Here is a 27,302-nt window from a genome sequence, read left to right as displayed (position 1 = left end):
GGCCTTGTTTCCCTGACAACCAGTTGGTAAATACAACCACATAACACATCAGTTGCTGCAAAGTGAAAACTGCAAAGTAGCACCCCTCCCCTAAAGAATTTAAGAAAAACATTGGGGTGAATTTTTAGATAAAAACTTTGGGGAATTTTTTTAAATGTGAAAAGTCTTCACTCTATACATATTATTTAGGACACATATTACTGCAGTACTGTACACATATTTACTTAAATCTTATTAAACCTTATACAGTAACTGAACAGTTACCCTTTTCCATCTTTTGAAGTCTCGCAGCAGCCGCGGTCATATTAGCGGCGCCCGGACGGCAAATTAGAGTCATGGTCAAACATGATAACAATGAGAATTTACACTTGAAAACCCATTTTGTTGTAAAAAAAAAAAAAAAAAATCTAGGTGAGAGATTTCCAAGTCTTGTCTTCGTAAAGGTCTTTGCTCCTCTGTCTTGGAGGAGCAACATCGTGCGTGTTTTACGAATAAGACCGACCGGCACATCCAGGAGTGAATACCAAGCGGGAATTGGGGCAGGAGTAGATTACACCTCTCCGCCGGGAGCCAATCGCGTGTCTTATAGAAGACCTTATAGTGACCTGCAAAACACTGAAACTTGAGGTTCAAGAGGAAGAATGGCACTTCTATAAGAGACACGATTGGCGTGACCATCGACCAATGAGGCCAGGAGTTGTAATCTACTCCCGCTGTACAGTAACTGTTCAGTTACTGTATAAGGTTTAATAGTAAATATGAATACTGCGGTATTTATAGTGTATTTATAGTGTATTTATAGTTACCTCATCTGTCTGGCATGCAGGAAACCGTCACACTACATCTCTCCGCAATATAGCCCCCCGCCCGGAAAAAAAAAAAAAAAAATCTGTGATGCACTGAGGGCGCGATATACGAGGCGCGAAGTAGCGATATATGAGGCGTGAAGTAGCGAGGGATTACTGTATATGTTCAAAAGGAAAAAGGAAGAAGTATAAAATGTATCTTATCTTATCTTGTTCTACTCCTTGTATTCTATTTACTCAGATATTAATGTATTGTTTCACATCACAAAACATTAATATAAATAAGCTAATGTAATTCATGCATGCAATTGTATTTCTATATAAATATATATGCTGATACTGTATGTATATATACATAAAGATGCATAAGCATACAGTACCGGTATATACATACATACTAACACAAACATACAGTATGTCTTATTTTTCAAGTATAACTTATGACTGCTTATTTTAACACCTTTAATATAAGAAAAACATAATTTTTGCACAATTAGCAGTTTATTAAAACTGTACAGTTTACTGCTTTCGATAAATTAGGTCTGCAACTAATAATTATATTAAAAATTCATTAATTTGTCAATTAATTGATGATTTTTTTAAAGTTTTAACTTCCATTCGCTTTTTCAGCAACAAGGCAATATTTTAAACTGATAGTTTAAAAAATGCTCAACATAAAATAATTAAGATTCAGCCACTGGTATGGTTCGTAAAGTCAGGAAAAAAGGTGGCAAAAAAAAGTTATTTTTAAAGTGAAAGTAAATTTGGGAAATTGTTTTATTTTGATTCAGTACAACAATAAGTCTGCTCACGTGGAGGAATACAGAACCTGTAAAATGTTTGGTGCAGAGAGGATGAAATTCCGTTACACAGTGATCCGTCCTTCGCTGTCACAGATATCGCGGTCACAGTACTTTGCGGGTTTTTCCAGGAAAAATTAAAAATATTAAAAAAAAAAAATCATTTGAAAAATGCGCAAAAATTGAAAAAAAATGTGAAAAAAACATAAATGTATTCATGTATTCATCAAATAACTAAGTAATTAGTTAATAACTATGTTAAGAATTCTTCAAGCGTTAGAGTTCGTGACGTTTGTTATCTTATTTTGATCGTGTTGCATTTCCGTTTCCTGTTTTACGTTCTCTGTGCGTCATTCGGCTGTACGTAAGCTCATATTTATAGTTTATTATCATTTATGTTGATAACGCACGCTACTGTCTGTGTTTGAAAAGCGATGAGTGTTTCTTCTGTTTATGTGTTCGTTTGTGTAGAGGTTGCACTTCATAGTTAGTAGTTGTTGTTAGTTGCTGCTAACCCGCTAATGTCGGCTAAAAATACAGTAAATTCATAGATTAAAGTTTGGCAAGTGTTTATATGTTAGTTGACTGACTTTAACATTATTGTTGATTTATTATTCAACAAATACATGATACCCCATACATGAGCCAAAATAAATGTGAAGTCCAACGTGATGACTTGCGTACTCTTTCACCTGAGTCTTGGTGCAGATAACCAGTCCTGAGAACAAATTCTCAACAAACTAAGTAATATTAGTTATTTAATGAATATACAATAATGTTAATAATGATAATGTAATGTTAAATATTAGGAGAAAGTAAATAAAATTCGCAAAAATACAAAAAAAAAAAGATTTTTTATGGTTACTGCAGCTATATTGGGGCGTACATAGAAATCTAGGAACTGATACCCTACTTTGCGGGGGGTTGACACCCCCCCATTAACCGCGAAGTAGGGGGGATCACTGTATATGCATTTATTGTCTCAAAACAATTAAGTATCAAAAATTATTATCGGTTAATTTGATAATCGATTGTTGTTGAAATGATTCATCATTGCAGCTCCACAATAAATTCATTGAATTAATATGTTACACAATTGGGGTTAGCATGTTGACATGGCCCTTGCTTTGATGACCACTAAAGTTTCTCACAAGGCCCTTTGGCACAATTAATTGCCCAGGTGGGAAATAAAAGGAAACTCTAGGAATTTTCCAAATACATACGCAAATTTACGATCACACAAGTTTTGCAAAGATCATGTCGAAACATGTCACATCATCAAAAGGTTCTGGGGTTTGGCAAGTAAGATCTGCTGACAAGGACAATTTACTGAACTGTAAATATTAATACAGCCTAAATGTTCTGAAGCAAATTAGAAGAGGCACTGAATCAAAAACGCTCAATTAATGTGATACTTTATGATTAAAGTAAACTGAGCCATACACTATTATTCACTATCATCTTGGTCTTTTAAAAGAATAATCTGGCATTTGAATAGGGTTGTGTAGAGGTGGGGTTTTTTTGGAGTGTGTGTGGGGGGGTTCACATACACCGGTGTTCTAATTGAGCTGTTCCATGTGAATGATATGAGGAACTTGGATATACTACACTGAAGGTAAAATCCATATTGACCTTAATGATGCTTGGCATTCTTTGTAAATGTCAGTGTTAAACAGGTATTAACATTTCTTTATTCATTTGCACTAAGCAAGATGTTTAAAAGCCAGACGATCCTGAAGACAAACTAAACGGAGAGCCAACTGTCTCATTAAGCCACTTACTGCATTAAGATGCAGGAATACAAACAATTCTTACAGCCTGAGAGAGAAAGTACTGAGCTCATTAAATCCAGACAAACGGCTTAGTTCAAGAGACTAACCTCTTTTAGTTCAGAACAGAAGCTGACATTTTCAAAGTTTTTGCTATTCACCTCAGCCAATTATAGGAGACAAAGATGGATGTATGGTATTGATCCATGCAATAAAAAAGAGAGAGAGAAAGACTAGGTTCCACTCTGTGCTTTCTCACCATCACTGAGATGTCTGGAGTCCACCAAAAAAAAAAAAAAAAAAAAGAAACTGAAAGGCACAACCACGATCTTAAATTGCTTCCTGTGCAAACTGGAACCAACATAGCTAAATTAACTTGATGAAATCAGAGGCAAATACTTATATCACTACATAAGGGATCGAATCATGTGTCAACTGAGAGACCCTTGAGTTCATTTGAAAGGGTTCATGACAGCTATAATTGCGAAAGAAATGGAGGACATTTTATGATGTTAATTTGTTTAAACTCAGCTGAATTAACACTCGGGTAAGCCGGAGGAATGTACTAGAAATATTACGCAACAGACAAGAAAGGACTGAATAATGTCCTCCCCACATTTATTTCTTTGCCATTATTATCTATTGCATGGTCTGTCCATCAAGAACAGTATTTTACTAAAATTCATGACAAATCTCACAGACATCTTCCTAGCCCACTTTACAGGTTGCTACGTTTACATGTTACATGTAACTGTATTTTTTGTCCATTTTGCCCAAATAGAAGCCCTCGTCTTGTACTTTAGGGCTTCTGGGGTTGTCCATGTTGTTTCGCTAAAGAATATTATTCTACAGTCCTACATATAGAACAGAGCAGCTTAGATAAAAGAGGCAAAATAATAACGTTGAAACACCGCTAATCCTGAGGGATCAAAATCACAAAAATCTGTATGTACTTTAACTGACGGCCATTGCAGTGCATGGGCTGTAGGGCGGATATTTTGAAACCCTCAAAAATTCTTCAAAAAAAGCTGATCAACTATACTAATCGGATTGTACTTTTACAGCGGTCTACAACAGATGGTGTTCAAAGTGCTTATAAAAAGCCCACGTTCACTCATTTATACACCAATGGAGGATGATGCCCAGTCCACTGTGAGTAAATTGGAGGCGTGTGTCTTGTTGAAACACACTTAAACATGGTCACCAGGACTGGGAATCAATCTCACAACGTCCCTTCCAGTTAGGGATGATCACTTTACCACTGAGGCATGCTAACGTCATCTGCAAAAAAATACAATTATGGAAGTTACAAATACTTTTACGATTCGGCTGAAAAGGACTACCGTGACCTAAATTCCGTAAATAACTCCTGAAGAGCAGGCACAAGGTAGAGAGATGAGGAGTCAGTTAATAAAAAAAAGAAGAAGAATTTCGGATCACTGTAAACTCCACCAGTATGGGAGCCTATCGGCTGACTTTGGAGAAAAGCCGCACCGAGTATAAAGTGCTGCAAAACGCGTGCCGGCGTGATTCCCATTTTAAAAAATCTGTATGGCAAAAAATTGGAAAGAATTCCGTTTGAAATGACCGAAAATGACATTTTGACTGCAAAGTCCATACTCAATTCGAGCGATTCTGGTACTTTTAGCAGCCTCACATGAGCAACAGAGTAAAATGTCCTTGAGTTTCTCACCTGATTCCTAATACCGTATACTTGCTACCTATCAAATGAAACCCATTTTGGAAAATCCGATTAGCAAAAATTGGAATTGATTTGGTTTGGAATGACCAAAAACGACATTTTGACTGCTAACGCCATATTCACTTTGAGTGATTCTGGTACTTTTGTACTGTTTTTTCTTGCAAAAAAAAACTTTAAGTCTGTTGTAGGTGTTGTTACTGGCCTGTTGTTGTAGTATGTGCTTGGTTCAAAGTAGGCTTCATTTTTTTCATTGGTGTGCAAAGGTAGCTGTGTTGCCCTGTGTGCAAAGTTTTTGCCATAATTTGGGAAAATGTGTTTTAATGATCATTTATTCATTTTAGTTTAATCCTATTATTTTTAAGTATCAAGCATTGAAACCTTGTTTGTATATTGCCTGTTTAAAAGTGCAATAAATAGACATGTTTGACCAAACATGATAAACAGTCATGATTTCAATATTGACCAAAATAATCGTGATTATTATTTTAGATATAATCATGCAGCCCTAGTACAGATTGTCCATAACTTGCAAAAAAAAAAAAGTTAAAATTAAGTACCGGTAGTTAATAATGCTTGTTAACTGCCCATCCAACATTCTGCCATTTGCACATACCGTCAAATTCACCTTTTAGCTTATTTAAAAATTATGGATCTTAAAAATGACAAGTTAATCAAAATTTATGTGCATTATTCCTCGATCCTACAATTAGCAAAACGTTTCTAAGAAAAAATCTGCTAAGATACAAACCCAATGTGTTAATGAATGCTTTGACAAGCTAGTTAAATCTGGCCACCATGTTTGACATGAAAGTAATATTGACGCTTAACGTCAGGAACTGTCACTATAGATGATTAAGCAAATCAACCTCCAAATGAGACCGCCGACATCCAAGACAAACAATGTGGCAGTCTTGGAACATCATTGCTCACAAAACTGCAGAAAATAGGACAGAGTGCATGACCGATCCTTGAGCAAATATGTAAATAGGGCAGCTGCAAATTGATTAGGCACATTAAACAAGGTAAGTATAGTTTTCCTTAGTATAGTATATTTACGGTATATGTCGACCCAGGTTTGTTATTCAAATAAATCAAAATCATTTTAAAATCACTTGCTTTATCACAAGGGAAGAAAAATCATGCTAAATTATTAGTAGCGCAAGAGAGAAGGGATGGATCCATCTAGCAACTTATAGGATTGATTGCAGCTCCTGTACTGTACATACAAATTACACACACAAAACATGCAAAGGGTGACGACAAGGAAAGATGAATCATATACTTACAAGAGTAAAGCGACTCTTTCTATTCAAAAGATACTAAAAAAAAAAAAAAGCCTCTCCAAAAGCACCAGAAAAACAGAGTGGTGGGCTCATGAAGAGAGACAAGGGTACCAGGAGGAGGCAGGAAAGCCAGACAGAGTACTAAGGCGAAAGAAGAAGAGCGAGTACCGGAGAGAATGTGGGGGTGGGAATGGAGGGTGTGATGTTGGGAAAGGGAAGGAGGGGTTGAATAGTGGAAAAAGGCAAGCAAAAAAAAAAAGCGAGAGGAGCATGTTTCTGAGCTTTCTACATCTTGGAAAGGATTCAGGACCACGGAGAGATCGTCTACACTAAGCTACACTAATGTGGAGATGGAAAAGAAATTCTGAATACCTTAGGAACAGAAAAAGAATTCTTGTCAGTCAAATATCTAATAGCTTAATCCCATAACCTATGCAGACCTCTAAATGCAAACATGAAATTATATAGTTGGTACATCTAATTGAAAGCTGGTTGGTTTTATGTAAACTAAGGGTTAATATACAGTAAATGTGAGAAGTGTTGAGTAATAATGCCTGAGAATGAGGATACATTGCACTCAGAAGACATTTCATGCAACATACTATCTACCTTTAGTACCTTTATTAAGAAATGCTACCTTTAAAGTGATATCGAGCTTCATTCAGCTCACTAATATTTTTATCGACGTATATTATTGCTTGTTTGATCTATATTTTTTCGTCATAGAGAATGTGTCACATAATTCTGTTATAACAATCCAGTGTAACTATCATGGACGTTTGACTCCGTTGCACCGATCAAAAAGAGGCAGGCAGTTACATGTTCACACACAATGGTCCTACACAGAAGCAAAGGGACTCCTTTTAAGTGCAACATGGCAACACATAGCACTAACTCACCTGCGACCTGTGTCAGGGTAAGCTGTTATAAGAAATGGATGAGTGGAATTTTAAATATAACAGCTACTGTATGTCATACATAAGTGTCAGCCTAAAAAGAATGCAATTTGTGTGCATTCTAAAGGGAGAGCAAGAAAACAACCCAAAATGCATGCACAGTAATGAAAACAAAGGCAAATGTCAGCAGATCTTGTGTTGTTTTTGAGTCCGGTACAAGATGCCAGCATTGCTGAAAATGTGGATGAAGGCATCTGTCCAAGTTCAATATGATCAAATTACTGAACTGTATGAATAATTATAATCTTCCCTGCCTGGTGAACCTAATGGGCCGTTCCACGTTCATGAGCAGAAAAAGTTCATTGATGACCATGCATATATCGTGGCAGAATTGTTTTAATGTGATATTGGGCGCCGTTTGAATTTGCAATTTAGATTTATGTTTATTTGACTCAGTCACTCAGAACATATTTTTTTTTCGCTGAAAACAGAATCACTTATTCTGTCTTTAAGTAGTATGTAGTATGTAATATTACTCTTAAGTATGACTGTTCTTAGTTGAAAAGCATTTAAACTAAGCGAACCATTTCTGAATACAACACTCATTTATCATGTAACTTCCTTATGTGGTAGCAGTGATGCAGAGAAGGTTCCGACTGATCAAACAGTGCCATCTGCTGAACTAAACACAAAATTGTGTTGGGGAGCTCTCGACATCGCTTAAAAAAAATGGACTTCCAAGTATAAAATGAGTGCAGTGTAGAAGGTTGACGAGCTATTGAACAGTGATGTGAATGCTTTTCCAACCTTAAGATTTTTTTTAAAGGATACAAAGTCCCTTAAAAGCAAAATGTGTTAGAAGTGCATTCAGACACACAATTTGAAAAATCTTTTCAACCCGAGGATCAATAGCAGGCCTTTGTTCCTGGTAGAAAGGCGGAGGTTGATGAACAAAGGTACCTTGTCAACTGAGGTTTGTTTGCTCAACAGTGAGGAATGGGATGCTCGCTCTGAGCGTGTTGAATGCCTGATTCTGATAAGCGCTAAAAACAGTCACCCGCTGTGGATACTTAAGAGATACTTCGTTTATATTCTAACCATTTTTAGAATAATCTTATTGACAATAAATTTCCTTTCGTCCAGCTTTGGAAGATTACTTGTCATTTTTCAAGTGACAATTTAAACAAAATACACATATAAAGGTTCTTTAAAGTCTGCTTGTCCCGAGAGGCAAAGCCCATCCGTGTTACTGCATTGCCAGTCTATATTTGGTGATCTGACTTTCAAATGGAGGGCAGAGGAATATTTAGCTTCACTCGGTCTATCAGCTTCCTCTTAGTGACAAAGAAGCTTTGGGAAACAGCCAGAACGAAAAGGAGAAGAAAAGGTCTGCCTTTCTCCCACTGCTTTTCCCACAGCCTCTGACCATCAACACCAGCCAAGCATGCATGCCCTTGGAGAGGACAATACTCTGTTGTCATGCAACCGGGTCCACTGCTTTGTTATCCAAAAGCAACGAGAATGCTTGGCTGCCCTCTCCTGGCTCACGCTGGAATGCCAATGGTGTGAAGAAAACCAGGGCGTGAAAAGAAACATTACCTCTGTTGAATTTCAGACATCGAAGCGCAAAGAATATCAGAATGTAGACAAAAGTCTATCATCTCTAACTATGTTGACATAAGTCTACAAAGTCTACTCAAACACAAATGCTTCATAATAAATAACACGTTGCTGCAGTTGCACTCAAAATTACTAAAGCCCTACTTACTGTTCATAAGATTGCAACACTAGAAGAAATAACTAGTTGTGAAGAAATGTTGAAATCTTACTTGCTTTTATTGGGTCATTGTGAACTCCTGATAATTTGTGACCTTTGTGAATCCATTTGCAAGTGGTATAATAATTTAGAGCACACTACTGCATGCATTTTTGCTTGCGCTCAAGCTGCCCAGATATCATTTAAGAAAAGCTGTCTTTCCATCACAGGTTTAAGAATGGCTTAGCTGCACATTGCCCTAGCCTGGCATGTGTCTAGAACTTTTAGCCAGTTGCCAGAGCACATATTCATCATGGTCGAGACCACAGGCTTCCATAGGATGCACCTCGCCCTCCCTTGAGAGACCAGGAGACCTCTCATTCAGGTGAATGGAGAGCAAACAATCACACCATTTACTCTTTTTTTTAACCACATGCTTCTATCATTCAGTTGTACATAAGATATTGCAAACAGTGTTAAGTATTGTTGTAAAGATGTAATATGGGTACTAGAGATGTACCAAACACAGAGACAAGGGGAACAAAACAAGAACATGACACTTGAACCAAAAACCCACAAGTTGAAAATAAAACACAACTCCAAAAACAGAAAAAAAAACACGACACCAACTTACAACAAATAGTAACAGAACACGACAGCGCCTGTCTAAAACACAGAAAAAAGAGATGGGTCATCACCTTGTAGGTAACTCCTGTCAAACATTTCATCAGGTTGAGAAAAGAGCTCTGCCCAACTTCCACTTCAGATCGCAGAACACTCACAATCCGGAAACAAAGTTGTTGGGCAATGTGGAAAGAATGATTAGGTGTACCTGTAATTTTTTTTTTTTTTTTTTTGCTGTTTCATTTTTTTTGGCCAAGCGTTTCTTATTTTCGGTTTCGACCTAATGTGTACTGTACATACTCTATGTAAGTAAAAGTGGAATGTGACTGGCCGCATCACTTAAAGAAACGTCTACGTCTTTTGGCCAATCAGATGACAGTGAAGTCACAGCATTGCTCAGTGCGTACATTTTAGAACCACCCTGCAGGGGGGTCTGAAAAGTTGTTTGATTGTAATCGCAAGGCCCAAATCAAGTGCAATTCAATTGCGACCACACGGGGTGGAGCCAAGCTGTTGTGAGGGAGTACCACCAGTACAATGATAAAGCTTCTGAAGTTCAGAATTTTACAGATGCTTCAATTATATCGACTAGCCTCCAACATTTACTTACCAGATTGGTCATTCATCATGCGGATAGCTTTAGCTTTAGCCAACTCAAGGGCAGTGATCCATCGCTGCCGTTCCACTTCAGTACTAGCTTTCAGGTGGTATGTGCGGCCACTACTGCTCAGGACTATATTGCAGGCGTCTTCTGTGTCAATGTGAGCAGTGGCCAGGTTGATTGTCCCTCGACATGTGTGTGCCATTTCCGCCTGTGTCCTGCAAAAATAAAAAGTTCATGCAGAATCAAGTCAGCACAACCAATATTTTGCGCAGGCTTTGCAACTTGGCTGGCCATGAAAGTCTAGAAAACAATTCCATTGTCTTCTCTGATGTGGGGGGGATAACAGTGCAAACAAAGAAAAACATTGTGGTAATGGTGATTTCAAAACAACAGCATCGAGAGGGAATGAAAAGCAAAGCAACAATGAAAGTAAAGAAGGGGACCACAACCAGCGACTCAAACTGTAACTAACAAACGCTCTCCTAACACCCGCCCCATAAATTTTGCCTATATTAAGAGTATATGCCAAAAACTATGGTTGCACAAAAAATGTCATTGAATTTCAAACTCTTAAAGATGATTTGACACAGAAAAAAAATGCACCGAGAAGTGCACATGTACACACAAGAGAAGACTCTTTCAGTAACAGCCCAGGCTAATCAATGCTCCTCCTCCTTGGCTTTGTAAGCACACATAGCCACACCCACAAAGATAAAAACTGAACTTGTTTCACGCATAAGCTGTATATTACACGTTTAGTTCTGCCACTTCTTGTTTGCACACCAGAGCCTGATCATGATAATCATGCGACACAGTACTGTAATGAAGTATTTGCCCCTTCCTGAGATCCGTGTTTTGGATTTTTTGCATTCTGTCACTCGCACAGGGTTCATTTCCTCAAACCAACTTTAAAATCACACAGAGACACACCCAGGAGATGGCCCCTCTTGTTAAATCATACAGCGACTGCGACTAACCACAGTTTTTCTACTGCCACCTCCTTTGTTGAATCAAGAAAGCGCTTACAGTAAATAAAGTGAAGTAGACCATAAAATGTAAAAAACAAATGCACCCTGCTACGATCCAAAGAAATTTCAGGAGAAATTCGAAAAAAAATGTGAAATTGATCATTATGGAAAAGGTTATACTGCCAATTCCAAGGCTGTGGGGCTCCAGCAAACCGGAACCATTTTTCACAAATGGAGAAAACTGGGAACAGTGGCAAACCTTGCCAGAAGGGCTCGACCAACGAAGATTACTCCAAGTGCCACAACGACTCATCCAGGAGGTCACAAAAGAATCAGGAAAAACTTACAAAGAACTGCAGGCCCAATGATATGTTACCATTCACCAAGTAGACTTCTGATAGGCAGTTGATAATGACCGTATGGTTGTGTTGAAAGCGTGTTTGATGAACATAATTGACAAATGAAGAATACTTGAAACGAGAACACTTTGCCTCTCATTTATGTAGAAAAGCATGTATTTGCTGAACTCAACAGCACATTCAGGAAGGGCAGAATACAAACTGAAAATAAAAATTCTTACTGGCGGAAATAAACAAGTGGAAACAGTTTTGATTTCAAACTTTGAACAGTTAACACCCCAACATGGAGCTCATAGAAGCATTCATAACCAAGCAATGATTTTGGTCAGTTAAAGAAAAAAAAAACTGATTCTAGAATAGGTAAATTCTGTAAATTAACCGAATCCTTGTTTGCAGAGGGTACAACTGAGGGTACAACTGTAGAAAATGTTTCCGACGTTAGACAAACCGTTATACTAGAATGTATCATGTCTACTGTCTAGTTTGTAAAAATCCCCCTTGTGACTGGCTTTGTTGGTTAGCATGCTTAGTTACGGGTAATGGTTGGAAACAATGTCATTTTAAAAGAAGCAGTCTATGGCAGGTTTTATTAACGAACATCCGGAACTAAATTGCGGCATCACATGTTGAACGGTTGTTTGAAGCGAGACGATAAAACTCTCATATGATTATCCTTTGGTTGAAAAACAGGCATTTAGAAGCATCGAGTCATGTGGTTTGGGGGTGCTAACACCCATTCAGTAATTCCAGAGTGAGGCCTAACTGCCACCAGCAGCTGCCTCTCAAAGCACTAAGCTTGACAGCAACTCCAGTCACATTTGACATTGACAAGGTGGCTGCCACCTCATGATGGTCTGGTGAATTTAGCAAACAGCTTTTACCGGCTAAACAAGTAACACATTCAGTCGTGCGGACAAGGCCACGAGCGGGGACACTAGCGAAGTCTCGTTTTCCAGCTCGGGTGCGCAGTGCTTGTGCTAAACAGCGCAAAAAAGTTGGAGTACAAGGAGATGACGTGGGAAGTTGAGCCCATTGGAAAAAGCTGTCTGCAGGTTCTCATAAAACAGATTCAATCTGGAGCATGTAGCAAGGACAAGAGCTGGTGAATAGCAGGGCATGATGACACAGTGCGTAAAGGGACAAGATGAGGAAATGACACAACACCCAGCTGGAGAGTTTGGATAACTTTGTTGTGTTGAGTTGCACAATACAATTTAAGAGTACCAGAAAATTGCTGATGATGACAGAGGCATAATAAGATAGCAAAGTAAAAAAAAAAAAAAAAAATAGTCAAAAAGCTTTCTTTAACTTTGCGACATCCCAGACAAACTTTGTGAACACACAGTCTCAGTATATCGTCATTAAAAAGAAAAAGGGCAAAGACTAAGAAAGAAAACGCTATAGTAATTACATGAGCATGTCTTGTACTAGTTAGTGGTAAGGATAACGATGGTGGTTCAGATCCGGTTCGGCCATGGAGCCAAGGTTTCACGCACCCAGAGCTTGAATTTGTAAAGCGAGGGTGACTATTCTGAAGATCTCGAACTTTGGTCGGGATTGGCTTGGACGACCCAGGACGCGCCGACCCAGGCCACGCTGGAGAGATTATGTCTCTCATCCGGCCTGAGAACGCCTGGGGCTCCTTGCGAAGGAGCTGAACGAGGTGACCGGGGTAAAGGGAAGTCTGGGCTTCCCTGTTGAAACCGCTGCCCCAACGACCCAAGTCTGGATAAGGCAGTAGGTAAAGGATGGCATTTTTCAAAATATTGTTGTGCTATAGATTTATACTTATTTTATATTAAGTGCCCATATTTCGGTTAAATTGGATGTGTTCAATCAGAAAAAAAATAATGTGGACCTTTATTGGTGAGCAAACCGGTTTTGATCACTGAAGGTTTGTTTTGATTTTATTTACATATTTATTTTAATTTAGCAAGGTAAATGTTTGTTGTTGTAACAAATAATGCATTATATATTTTTTTTGCAATAAAACTGTTTTATAATGTAAATGATGATAATGATATTTAGTGTGAAATTTCGCCTCCTTTGTGTCTTCTTTCAATGCTTTCCCTTTGATGTATGATGACAAGATCAAAGGGTTGGACAAAATAACGCACAACGGTTAACAGTACTGACCCAACCCCACCTTCTTCTAAGAGGTGAGTGTGGCGGGCCTTCTCTTCCATGAAAGACCAGAACAGATTCAGTGATATGGCAGATGAAGTAGCATTTAGCCATTTAATGCTCTGTAATCTTCTTCAAAGCAGCCAGCCAGAGCTCATTTAAGAGGCGTGTAAGAAGAGCCGAGAGCATTAAAACTAGAAGCAAAAGCGAATTAGAAAATTGATAATGGAATGAAATATGAAAACCTCTGTAAGAAGGACATTTGGGTGAAAAGGCATCAAGAGGACATGGCTGCTGAAAAAAAAAAAAGCCATCCTCACCCTGTGAAGTCAACAAGTGAAATGGTGCATCTCAGTCAAAGTCATTACAATTTAACAGAGGCAGGTGCTGAGCCTGGCAGTCGTGGCATTGATTATGCTGCGTCGGTGCATTTCGCTTTCTCAGCGACAAGTTAAGGAGTTAAACATTACTTTCACAGTGACAGGATTTCAAGAGATCTCACAGGTCGCTCGAGACCTCTTATTACTCCAAGATCTATCCACCACCACAGTTAATTTATGTCAAATAAAATCTGACAGTTAAAAAAGAATGCAAAATAATACTGAGCATAGCATCCCAAGAGGCTGATAAATTTGCATCTTTGTCAACTGATCATAATATATATATTGCCCCCACTAAAGTCAAAGGTAAAAATCATAAAAGCATTACAGATTTACAAAAGAGTTCAAATGTTTCTAGCTCTTGCTCAATTTGTTCTACTTCTACAAATTAACCATCTGTTAAGCACCCATATAGGGTGAGGTGCATAATAAAAGAAGAGAGGTGAATTATTCCCACCCCAAGGGTGATGGATCGGATGACCAAATTTGTTGTAACAAAAAAGAGTGCCCAGATGGTACCAGTGTTTAAAAAAAAAAAGATTTGAATCGGGTCAAAAATCTGGCACACAAACTAAAAATTCACCTAAAATGGACTAATACAAAAACAAAGAGCTAACGACTTACAACCAATGAAGCACGAGCATGAAGAACAATCAAAGGAGGCCAAATGCGAAGAGACCTGCTGCTGTCAATTCACCGTCACTTCATGTTTATTTAATAAAGGTTGGTAGTGGTAATGGTGGTGATTATGATAGATTGACTTTGGAAAGGAGACTTGTTAAAAAAAATGTTGAAATTAAATCAAATTGGAGGTCCCCCTTTATGTCCGTACTATGGGAAAACATAAATAAAAAAAAAAAATCTAAAGTTGATGTTGAGTCATCAAATAAATACAATGAATAACCAATATCTAACCCTAACCTTCAACTTAACATGCCAATTTGTTCAAATAGATTTTTTCTTGGTTGAAATAACCTTACAGTAATTGTACCTTGACTTAAAAGTTGTCACAGTCCACCATTTCAGCCACCTCACTTCCAGCTTCACCACACCCGCTCAGCCCTCCTTCTAATCAGCCTCGAACACCAACACCTGCAACCATTTACCCGCTCAGTATAAAGCCCGGTCACTTCCCTCCACAACCCGCCAGATCGTCTCTATGCGCTACGCCGAGCTTTCCAGCAATTCCTCCTGCCAGCCTGCCTGTTGTCCGACCCTGTTCGCCCTTGACCTCCCGATTGCCTGCCGAATTGACTGGATCCTTGGTATTTCGACCTTGCCTGCCTCTGACCACCCGCTAGCCTGCCGTCTTTACCTGTATGCCCGAGCCCCCCTCCCGTCTCGCTCCCTTTGCCCGACTCCCAGCCAAACCCCAGCTCTCCCGACTCCAGAACCCCCCAGACGTCTGTGCCACGCTCCCGTCAGCTCCCACGACTACCCGCACCTTCTGTTCAATAAACACTCTGCCATTGCCCTTACCAGTGCGTGCGTGCTCTTGGGTCCTCCCTCGTCCCGCCGTAACAAAAAGTATATTTGTTTCCCCAACATTGAAATCAATTGAAAGGCCATTCATCTGTTCAAACCCCCAAATAATGACCATTTTTGAGGGTAATTAACCATAATTTGCCATAAGAAAGAAAAAAACTAGTAGTAACTGCATTACAAACAGTATTAGAACATTTGGAGATCAAGAAATTAAAGCAACGAGTATTACGATAACGCTTGATAATGCCCATTTGTATGGGCATCATCCACATCAGAAAGCTAAATGAGAAAATACCAAGATGTGCAAAGCTGTTAGGGTATCTTCTTTGGAAAAATGCAAATACCTCACTATTCAATTTTGTTTATCAAATAAATCCATCATGTCTTCATAATGTTAATGACATAAATTCACAGGAATTACAAGGGTGCTTCCAAGCTGTTGACTGGTATCGTAATACAGGTACATTATATACATACTGTACAAAATACAAGGCTTTTTGAAGGGCATCATTAGCAAACATCGACTGGCGGTAACGAATGTGCGTTGAAGTCTGCTGTTCATCAACGCTTGTGCCGAAAACGTTGTTACTCTCCCAAAATCAAAAGAACATTTAAAAAAAGGTGGGGAAGACAGTGGGCTCCAACAGAGGATGAGATAACAACGAGTCTGTGCTCAGATGTCACGCCGTGATGGCGATGGCCTAACAACATAATGGACTATTAATAGAGGCCAGTGGCAGCAGGCGGCTCTGCTTTCACCGCGGACTCCGATAGCCATACCTTTGGGTCAAATAACACGCACCTGAGGCCGGCATACAAGGAGGCATCCTAGGATAGAGTGCTGATGCAATAAAGCCGGTTGGACTGTTTCTCTAATCTTAAGAGTTATGAAATGGGCTATTCAAACCCTAAAAATCCTCAAAGCACTCGTGCGGCACGCTCTTCAACAACAACTATAACCTGAATGTTTATCGTTCATTCATTGATGAATGAGAGCCAGCTAGGGAGAAGAGCAAGTCCTTCACCCAACCGTCGGAAATCTCTTCCTTAGACTTCTTTTGGAATAAATTTGAATTTATGTGTGATTCTAAATTTTTTGTGTATGTTCCCTGATGGAAAAATAGTTAAGTGAAATCTATACTGTAGTCTTGTTTTGTTTTAGTTTCTTTTTTTTTTTTTAGATCGATTCATTTGGTTGAAATGTAAAAGCTTACAAAAGTGGCCGGATGTCAGGCCCAACAACAACATGCCCAGTCTCTTGGATATCAGCCACAGATCCTGTAGAGTTGAGTTTTGCATGACAATTCTTACCAGGTCAACTTGAGTATGTCTTCCTTAATTGGTCCTCCACCACGTTGCACTCAAATAATAGCTCTCCAACATAGGAGTCATTGTCATGCATCATGGTGGAACACACAACAAAGTTCAGTAAAACATTACAACAAATATTCCAATATCCATTATTTTGACTCTTCATGAGCGTGGCGGACCGCCTGCCACCTTATTAGAAAATATGTATAAATAAGTAATTATGATAGAAAAGGGAATGACTTTTCAATCACCCTGTATATTTGCCTGTGGCATTTGAGCCCTGCAAGCCACAGGTGTTCGATATGGCACACGAACAGCGTATTGTTACGATGAAGTGTCACAAGCACCAATTAAACTTGGCCATTAAAAATGAATGGCTGACCATATGCTGACAAATGTGTCTCTCCCATGTATCTTGTCTAATCAAGACCGAGACTAGCTAGCGGGGCGAGCTAAGGGACATAGTTACCGCAACGATCGCGGCGGTTATTATGTGTCACAAATGTGTCATTTGTGGCACTAGCCGTAGTTCGGGAAGCGGCAGGGCAGGGGGCGTGAAGCGCCGTCGCCACCGTGAAACCAGCTGTCACTTGGAACAAAACGGCCACGTTGTTGTGGCTGTCAGCTGGCTGCTTGACAGCCGACAGTTAGCCTGCTAGCCAGCTGTAGCGATGCACGTCCAACTCACGCCAATACGACCCACTCCCCGTCCGATATTTGTCGCCGAGCCCGTTAACTGTTGTCTGTGTCGGTTTACCTGTAATAAGACAGCAGGCCGTTGCTGAGGACGAACCATCTCCGCTGGTACCCTTTTAGGTAGTTGGTCCATTTAAAAAGCCAACCTTTGTAAGTATCCGAGCCTGCTGCTGCTGCTGCTGCTGCTGCTGCTGCTGCTGCTGCTGTTGCTGCTGCTGCTGCCGCTGCTGCAGTTGCTGACGGGGCCGCGGCAGAAGCTGATGCCGAGCCCTTCCCTTGCTCACTCATCCTCCGCTCGGCCGCAAGCCACGCAGCTTCCGCCCGCGACAGTGGCGACAGGGACACCGCCAACACAAGCCCCGCCTGGTTCGGCGCCGACGAAAGGGCGAGGCGGATGAAGGTCCGGCAAGAGCGAGAGAGAGCGAGAGCCGAGTGCCCTCCTTTTCACATGACGCCCGTCGGTGGTTTTAGGCGCTGGAGGAGGGACGAGAACCCATGGGGACCGGAGCGCACTTTGCCAACCTTTGCTTTACACACACGCATATTTTACGTGGGAGAAAATATCACAATCGCGCACCAGCGAACAAAAATGTCACAAGACAATGACACAAGTGGACACCAACTGACAAGGAGTGGAAAGACGCTTGTGCTGTCAATATACGTAGCTGGCAAAGATGAACAAAGATGCGCTGTTGAAACGAAACCACCGCGTTGCACCATTTAATGAGTGAGTTTTCAATTTGCAGATTTTTTTTGGGTCACTTTTGTCAATATGACCCGAGTCTCAATCAAACTCGTTTCATCTTGCGAGCAAGATGGAGGAAATCTATTTCCAAGTACAGGGTAGGCTGGACAAATACAAGCACGGTTAAACATATGTTTAACTTTAAAACAGCAACTTCAAATGTATTATTCTTTTTATAATATTGTCCAAAATAAAACAAGAACATCTTCACTATTAATCACATTACTAATAATCACAAAATATTTGAAGTTTTGCGTTTATTAAAAAAAATCCGCTCGTTTTTGTGCTTTACAAAATCATCTCTCATCCCGGATTAAACCTATTTGAGGCCCAGAAACGGCCCGTGGGCAGTGGGTTTGACACCCCTGGTCTGAGTGCTGTACATGATGTGTGTAGTGGCGGAGCAGTGTCATCAGAATAATATACCACTGTAGCTGGGTGTTAAAAACTCAAGAACCTATAGGACCTATAGCACCATGCAGGAACCCCATCTACCAGGAATCCAAAGTTCATGGGCTTCTTGGTTTAAATGGAGCTCTATTTGGTGCGTTGGGCATGATGTGACATTCACAAGGTGAGACATAACAGGTTGTTATCTGATTGCCTGCGTAAAGGTGATGTCGTTGGCAAATGGCAAAATGTGCTACTAAGTCATTAACAGTGCAGGTAAAATAATGGAACTTATAAATTAAAGAACACATATGAACTCATACGGATGAAAATGGATAAAAGACATGTATCTCTGAACAAAGAAAGTCTCTGAAAAATAAATGTCCTTGCATTTCCTGGTTATTACAAACATGAATAACAAAAAGGTGCATGTGTACATCAAGGATAAGTGGGGGGTTATTAGTTGGTTAATTTTCACGAAAATGTCTAAAATTAACCCTAAGGAACAGGCTTGAAACTTAACATTTAGGCTTCAAAATGAACATTTGTTGAAAGTTTATTTCCTGTGATTGGCAGGCTACCAATTCAGGGTGTATCCCCCTTGCAAAAACTAAAAAAAAAAAATTACAAAGTGTTGCCCAAGACTCCAAGTCTTCACTTCCTGAGTGTTAACAACAGTTTCCTTTAACATGATTGTAGTTTTTCAGATCGTTTCTTTAATGACGAAAGCTCTGATGTGTTTGCAGGGCAAATTGACATGAGAAGCATGAACATGAGTTATGGCGTTCTATTAATGCTTTTCTGGAAGAGTTCCTTTTACATCTTGGTCTCATACATTCGTTCACTCTGTAGCCGTGCTTAAGCATAGAAACTGGTTTATTCTTATTTCCGTGCAGACACAAGCCTTAATGCTCTTGTTTGGGAATTTGCGCCATGCTGTGTGTTCTGAAAGACTAGGGTATTTCCTTTGATACGTGCCTAGCATACCTGACAATTGGTGCCTGAAAAAAAACTAAGCTGTAAGCCTTATGGAACCATATTTGAGCATTGATGCAAGTAACGTGCTTTTGGTGAATGTATATGTTTAGAAGGGACTAGCAGACAGATTCTGCGATCATGTACACAATTAAGGGGAAAACTGGTTTGAAGTCCCATTTTCCTAGATTCCCCGACCCCCCAAATTTATACTTTGGCACCAAATCTCTCATTATAGCGAGAACAGAAGCAGTCATAGGCTCTCAAATATATGGTGTTAACTGGCAGCCATTAAAAAACCAAAATTGTGAACTTTTTGAGAATGTGAAGATGAATTTGTTTGTATAACCTTTCATTCTACATGCGATGTTTGCATCACACATTTTAGTCAAACCTCTCTACTATTTTAACTGAAGGGTAATGTAGTCTTAACTTAGATGAACTTCTCATTAACTGTGCTCCTTTTTTCTTTGTGTGCTCCTTTTTATTGCGTGCAATTTTCTTGCATGCTCATTTTTTCTTGTGTGCTTCTCTTGTCATATGTTTTTGTGGCTACCTTTTTTTATTTGCTTAGTTTTTTTGTTTTTGTGATTTTTCACTTCAGTCAAACCGTTTAAGATTGGTAAAAAATGGTATTCAAAACAATATAAGGCACTGAAAGAGGGCTATATACTGATAAATACGTATGTAATCTCATGCTGGGACAGTATTGTGGATATACTGAGCAATTATTACAATCCAGTCACGTTTTATACAACACAATCAATAGCTCACACCCTGTTTAGTAAAAGAGCGGATGAAAGTATGTACACTAGATGGCAGTATTGCCAAAATATTTCCAAACCTTGACGAAGCACTGACATGGCAATTGTTGTTCCCAAACGCATTTAATTCATGTCAAACATCACAAAACAATTATAACAAAACAAGTTTGTTACAAAAAAAAACTGTAGCCCTTTTTATTCGGAAACACACAGACAACCCGATGAGAACTCATGCTACACGCAGTTGCTGCTACATCTTTTTAAATTTAAGATAGAAAATTAAAACTACGAACCCAGCAATTTAGCCCGACTGCTCTGCACTACATTTTGAGCTTTTGCTCCCACATGCCCGTGTAAAACAATCACTCAACTCCGCAACTCACAGCACAGTCAGACAACCATGGTTTACAAAAAACACAAAAAAAACCCACAATCACATTTTCACATCAGTGCAATTAAAACCTGACCTGTTGGATCCAGTGCCAACAATAGCATGCAAGTCAATTCAAGAAATCCGTCATAGATACAAGTCTTCTACTATTCAGTGCAGCCGTTTTGCAAACTGTAAATCTCATCGAATTGTCATGTACTGTTAAGAGCCTGGTGAGAAAAAAACCCTTTTAGTTTTCATTGTCAGGGACACACTTGTGTGGTGTTTGGTTGGCGTCATTGCTGCAGCATCCCTTTAAATGTGGATGGTTTAATTGACTGGTTTTAAATACAATACGATACAATGTCTGTGTCAGTCGAGTGTAATTTTATTGCTCCCTTCTGAGACAAGGCTCTCAGCATCCGTTTCTCATTTGCTCGTTCCATCCTTTTGCTTGCTTGATTGTCAGCGATCAAGCATGCCGTTTTCTCCCTTCTCACGCGCACTTCCACACACAAAGCCCGTATGCGGTGCCTGCAGTACCAGTGTGGCTCTGCAACCTCCTGCAGGTCCTTCGTTGCCTTGCGTTAATGTATTCACCAATAACAGACACTCAGCTTGTGTGTGTTCGGGGGGGTAATGAAGAGGGGTGAGGTAAAGTGTGGGGTCCAGCAGTACATCATGATAAGGGACTGCAGCATTTTCCGCTGCATTACTACACAACACCTTTCACCTAAACGAACGTCCTTTGTGCAGTATGGACAAGTACGAATACGTGGCATTTAATTGGGACAATGGACGCCACCTAATTGAATCTAGAGTCATACAAATATTCTAATTCATCGCTTTGAGAAGATCTGCTGAATATCTTCTTTGTTCAGTTGTCACCTCCTCCCTCTCACTGAATAGTACACATTCAAAAGGAAGACACAACCGATATTGCCGCTTCTTTCTTTTTGAGTCTCACAAAAATACCCTCCCAGAAATCAGGCCGCAACCCTCACTAAGAGAAGTAAGGAGTCAGACACGTGAGTGTATATGCATTACAAGGCCTGAGGTGTCATATGTTGACTCCTCTTACTTCTATGCCCGAAAAGCCAACCGCAGATTAAGACTTGGAAGCGGTCGTATGACCGACGAATGGAATGGTGTCAGCGCAGCTTCTAATGATTCTCATTATGTAAAATCAGCTCAGTAAAGCAGGAGGCCACAGGGTATTTAGTTTCCAGCCGTTGAGATCAAGAAGTCTTTTGCCGCCCTGCTGAGGTGAGAGGCTCACATGATGGTGCAGCGGTTCCTCTGTAGCGCCCCTTGCAGGCGGATGGAGGTGTGATTCTGGCGCAGGCCCCGCGCCACAGCGATGCCAAGCAGCTCCTTGAAGAGCAGCACCACGTGCCAATTGAATTTGGCCGAGCATTCCACGTAGCCGCACTTCCACGTCTTCTTGACCAGAACGGACACCGCCCTGCGAGGCATGAAGCGCTGCCGCTGCAGGTCTCTTTTGTTGCCCACCACCAGAATGGGCACCTCGCTGCTGCTGCCTTCCCTGCAAAGGTGACAAGCGTTAGCACGTGGGTGCTGGGTGTGTGCTAGATGAGCTATTTGCAGCTTTTGCCAGCCTTTCTTCTGAGGTGTGAGGGGGTGGATTGGAGGATTGGAACTCATGGGCTCTGGGGGGGGGGGGGGGGGGGGGGGGGGGGGGGGGGGGGGGGGTGGGGGGGGGGGGGTGCTCGCGCCACACTGTGCAGCATTGCTTACAAGCAATATGGAGTGTGAACAAAAATGGCAAATGAGTGGTTACCATTAATTAGTGTGTGTGTGGTGGTGGTGGGGGGGTGGGGGTGGAGAGTGTCCTTATAAGCATATATTATTACTATTGTAGATTACCCTCTCTACTTTTCTTGGTATTTTTTTCTCATTCTAACTGTGACCAGACAAAAGATTATCGGTATTGATTTTTTTTCTTTCTGGGTTACTCTTTCACGCGCATATATACATATTAAATGATTTGTACTGGGTTTAGGCTTAAGCCAACGTTTCACTGCATGTGTAATGAGCGTAATGAGCTGCATTTAGAATGGCAAATCCATATTTCCACTTATGGTGGTGAGAGTAATATAAAAGTAATGCAATAATAGTGTAATTCATTATATTTCATACACAGTAATATTGTAATGTAACTAATTATGTTGAAATGACAGCAATAAGTAATAAATAATGCATTGCAACACTGCTTATATCAAGTCTTTTTTTAGTTGTGGTTGTTTTTTGTGGTGACTGCAGAAAACCCCTCCCCACGCAAAGGATGTCGCAAAGCATCTTTCCAATTGGGACAGTATGCTTGTTGTATCAGCTAAAGGACACTCTTACACAAACACAGACACTAAATTGACCGTCACTACTCAACACCTCTGTCGTTCCTGAAGTCACCAGCGTGACATGACTGCCGCTTAAGGAAGCGCCACACTTGGCCGCTGGTGGCGGGCCCATGTCACCCCCCCCCCCCCCCCCCCCCCCCCCCCCAGCCTTGACGTCTGTCTCACCCTGTCAGTCAATTGCACGTTTCTTGAATGGTTCAATCTTGTTAAGTCAAATTTTGTTGCCTTGTACTGCAGGTGTAATAAAAATAAAGGCTATCTAGCTTTCTATCTATCTAGAAAGATACTTTTAAGGCCGCCATCATTTGCTATCTTAAGCAGTTGATCTTTGTGCACAGCCATGCTAGATTCACCAGGTTTGTTAAGAAATAAATCACAGATCTATTCCTTGCCTGTTTGTGGCTGGAAAGTGGCACTCGAATTTCTTACCGAGATAAATCATTACTTGAAGCAGGACTCCTGGTATTGCCTGTTAAAAATGTCGTTTTTCTTCAAAGTTGAAAAACTCGTCTCTTCAGCCTTCTCTTCACTGGGCTTTTTCCCCCGTTCCCAGAGAAAGTTTACAAGAACTTCTGTTTCTTATCATTTTGCTATTTTGTGCGTGAGATTTCGACACTGACGTGACCAAAACAAATCCAGGGAGAATCTGGTCAGTTTTCAATCTAAAAAATCTTTCAGACACTGATAATAAATAATGGAAATAATGCATTATTTTGGTTGTGGCTCGGTACCGGTCGATCCATGTACTGCTCCCAGGCTGTGGAACAGTGGTTGGGGATCCCTGATCTAAAGGAGCAAAAAATATCATAACTGGCTCATGAGGCTTCATTTTTCCCATCACTCGCACAAACTTCAATTGTAATGTTGTCATGCTTTTCTGATGTACAATATTGTAGAATGCTATTTTCCTCATTAAAACCCAATGGAGGAACAGATTTGAGGTTTACAGTTATTTCAATAGGGAAAGATGATTTGAAAAGATGTTGTGAGCTAAAAGCATAGGCATGAAATGTATCTAATTCAAATTTCAAGGCACCACTATAATTTTTTTCCTTGGGCACACCGTTGCTATTTTCTTTCCCTGTTTTGCAGTAGGCAGCATTACTAGGGCAGGCCAGGCAGGCCTGATATTTTTTTAATGAAAACATGTGAAATAATTTACATGACAATGTGTGTAATATTCTATTAGTTACGTTGCAATGCATGAAGGTCCAAAGACAGCTGCAGTTCAAACAACTTATCTGTTCCTCTCTTGAGGCCTAATAAAGCCGTCCCTTTGTCACAGTGTGCCTCATTTATGACAAAGACTGGCATATTAGCACATCTGACAGGACAGATGGCACGCTAGCTCAACACACAGGAATACGCACTCAGAGACTTCATCAGAACAATTTTACAACCTTGAGATGAAATTTTATAAGACTTGAAAAACACATTGCAGTAATCACACCACTTTTGTCTTTTTCACAGGCTGTATACGAAGATCTACAAGGGGAACAAGCTGTGCCGTGTATGACGATATGGCTTTATGCCAGTGGGCTAAGCAAAAGCAAACTTCACCGTAACAATTCTGTTCTTTTGTGCTTCAATCTAAAGAAACAGAATTGTTTTAATATAAGAACTCCCCACCCCCATCACCACCAGTTACTCTTTAATGCAATGTTATTGACACTTTTGACCCGCATCCATTCACCATGCGCATTTTTTCCAGCTTTGATTTATGGAGTGACGCAGGGCATAAACCTTCACACCAACACATACAGAGCTCAAGGTGGGTCAACCAGTAGTGTAGACATGAAGCACCATCCAAAACAAGTGAACTCAGCCATTGCACCTTTAAAAAATGTATTCAAATTGCCAAGGCTTGTCTTCATTTCAGGATGTCAGTTTGCCACGTCCGCGACTCATTACCAGCAGAGATATTCTTAAAAAGTCATCTTTGAATCTCCCGTCACATTTGAAGCCTCTCACATGTGGCGATGTATGAGTCACATGTCATTACCAAACCGTCAGGATGCTGGGGGAATGTGCTGAATTAAAAGAGGGTAAAAAAGCTTGCCGCTGCAGCTGTCACCAAGGTGTTTATTGTAAACGTCGGGGCCTTGCCTATGAAAATCTATGCCATCTCCCAGATGATGCGATAATATGGCAAAACTAGCACGATAGTTTGCCAGAGGGAGTGTGGTGCTGACCATACCTGTGTTCTACTATCTGCTGCCTGATCATCTTCACATATTCAAAACTCTCCACGCAGCAGATGTCGTAAACCAGGATGTAGGCGTTGGCGTTGCGAACGCCTCTGCAACGCAAATCCAGCCACTCCTGGAGGACACACATGTGCATGTAATGTTTAATAACCTCGATGAATACGCGGCACACGCGTGCAATATATAGAAATGTGTGTCTGAACCTTTAATCCAACACAGAGATGGTTTTGCATGGTTTACATCATTTAAGGCGTCAGGGCACCAACAATTGTGATCATTTGAGCAAATTGCACTTAATGCTGAAACGGTGAGTGCATTTCAAGATAAACCAAATAAAAAGTCATTTACGTTATAAGCTTGTGAAACGTGCAGGGTACAGCAGTTCATTAAAACTAATTTCCCTTGAATGCCATTCAAACTGATAGTGCAAGAATATATAGCTCAGCAGGTAGTTTTATCACTCTCATATATATTTTAGTAGTTGGTGATAAGCATCGTAATCATGACACCATTTTTGTGTCAAACTAGATCATTTTCAGTGTTGTACATCAGCTTTGTTTGCGAGTGTGTTTATGTAAGACCCATCATTGTCGAGAGTGCATTATTTCATTTGGCTGAAAAATACTCCAGAGAGTTTCTAGTGTCATATGTTGCTCATGATGAATCTGTCTGCAGAATGCTTCAAAATCCGTGTGGGGACGCAATGTGGTGCTTAATCATGAACAGTGGCTTACAGTTGCGTTGGTTTGGCTCATTGAAAAATGGAAAAATACAGTACGGTACGCACCATCACTAATAGCAATGGAAAAGACAGTCTGTGATTGGCTGGAGACCAGTTTAGGACCTGCCCGCGCCCTGCCCCTCTCCCAAAATTCAGCTGGGATAGGCTCCAGTGTACCCGCAATTCGAATGAGGATCAGCAGTGTAGAAAATGGATGGGGGAATGGAAGCTGAACAGCATGTGCTTCTTTAATTATTCCAAATGACTTTGGCTCAGGGCCGCTGAAGAGTCACTTCTGAGAGACGGACGACCCAAGGCAAAGTCATAAAACATGCCGAGTGTCTGCTGTTAAGTGCTGGGTAGCAGCTACAAATGAGGTGGAACAGTAGTAATACAGAATCAAGTAAAGCGGTCGTGTTGAGCTTTTTGGTTTGGCTCTATCCGACATTTTCTTATCATTTGGTCAATAACAGAAAAGACAAACCTCACTGATTTCCCTTTGGAAAATCGAATCATTCGACTTCTTTGGCTACAGTATTTGAATAAGCGGCAGTTGTTATTCAAAAGGTAAGAATTGTTTCAAAGAAAGGAAACAGCGGCAAACGGACATTTTTCCAAAGTTTAAAGGCCAAAATTATGTCGTGTGCCCCAACCAGTAAAGCGTTTTTACATTTGTCTTTACCGTAGTACAAAATGTATTTCATTTCAAAAGAAACAAAGAATATCTGGTATATTCATAGCGTTGCCCTGATCAGACTGTCAGCAACCCACAGCTAGCTCCCAACTAATTTCATTTGTAGTCGTGCTTTAAGATGGCTATGGAAAGAAAGCCCTACAAGCGCTGTGCTTTCAAAAAGGGAAATGAGAAAAGCAACTCAGCCTTGAGATAACATTTCACATGATGGGGAGATGACCTCGGGTGCGAGTGTGAACTAACTAAGAGCTTGCAACCACCATCAACTTGGGCTGCCACCTTTCATCTATCTGGAATTTTACCACTCATTGGCACGGACCGAATCATTAAATATGAAAGGTGCCAGGACCCGTTTGAATTAAAGATGTAACTGCTAAAAGAATTTTGCCTCTTCATTACCCACTGTTGACATGCTGGCCTGGAAAAAAAATGCAGAGGTTCATCATATTTTTGGGGAATTATGAAACAGTTTTGGCTCTGCCGGTCAGCTTGTGG

The 27,302-nt window shown here is 40.4% G+C and overlaps 2 protein-coding genes across 4 annotated transcripts in view; both read right to left on the bottom strand.

Moving 5' to 3' along the window:
* Positions 1-18,025, bottom strand: part of osbp2b (oxysterol binding protein 2b) — a 45,769-nt gene extending 27,744 nt beyond the window's left edge. The window contains exons 1-2 of one of the 2 annotated variants that reach the window (XM_088426058.1): positions 17,625-18,025; positions 10,247-10,455 (exon numbers count right to left, since the gene is read on the bottom strand). In XM_088426058.1, coding sequence (XP_088282184.1) covers positions 10,247-10,455; positions 17,625-17,851 — 436 coding nt within the window. In that variant the 5' untranslated portion in view covers positions 17,852-18,025. The remainder of the gene's footprint in view (positions 1-10,246; positions 10,456-17,624) is intronic. The other variant, XM_088426066.1, reaches the window with a different exon arrangement.
* A 2,500-nt stretch (positions 18,026-20,525) lies between these two features.
* Positions 20,526-27,302, bottom strand: part of rasl10a (RAS-like, family 10, member A) — a 24,274-nt gene continuing 17,497 nt past the window's right edge. For both annotated transcript variants that reach the window (XM_088412707.1, XM_088412619.1), the window contains 2 exons: positions 25,383-25,507; positions 20,526-22,353 (listed from right to left, as the gene is read on the bottom strand). In XM_088412707.1, the coding sequence (XP_088268833.1) occupies positions 22,083-22,353; positions 25,383-25,507 (396 nt within the window). In that variant the 3' untranslated portion in view covers positions 20,526-22,082. The remainder of the gene's footprint in view (positions 22,354-25,382; positions 25,508-27,302) is intronic.

Source organism: Hippichthys cyanospilos, chromosome 1 (assembly GCF_059441005.1).
Source record: "Hippichthys cyanospilos isolate Australia breed blue-spotted pipefish chromosome 1, RoL_Hcya_1.0, whole genome shotgun sequence".
NCBI classification, from domain to species: Eukaryota; Metazoa; Chordata; class Actinopteri; order Syngnathiformes; family Syngnathidae; genus Hippichthys; species Hippichthys cyanospilos.
The sequence above is the reverse complement of the archived record's forward strand: the minus strand, read 5'-3'. Positions and strand labels throughout refer to the sequence as shown.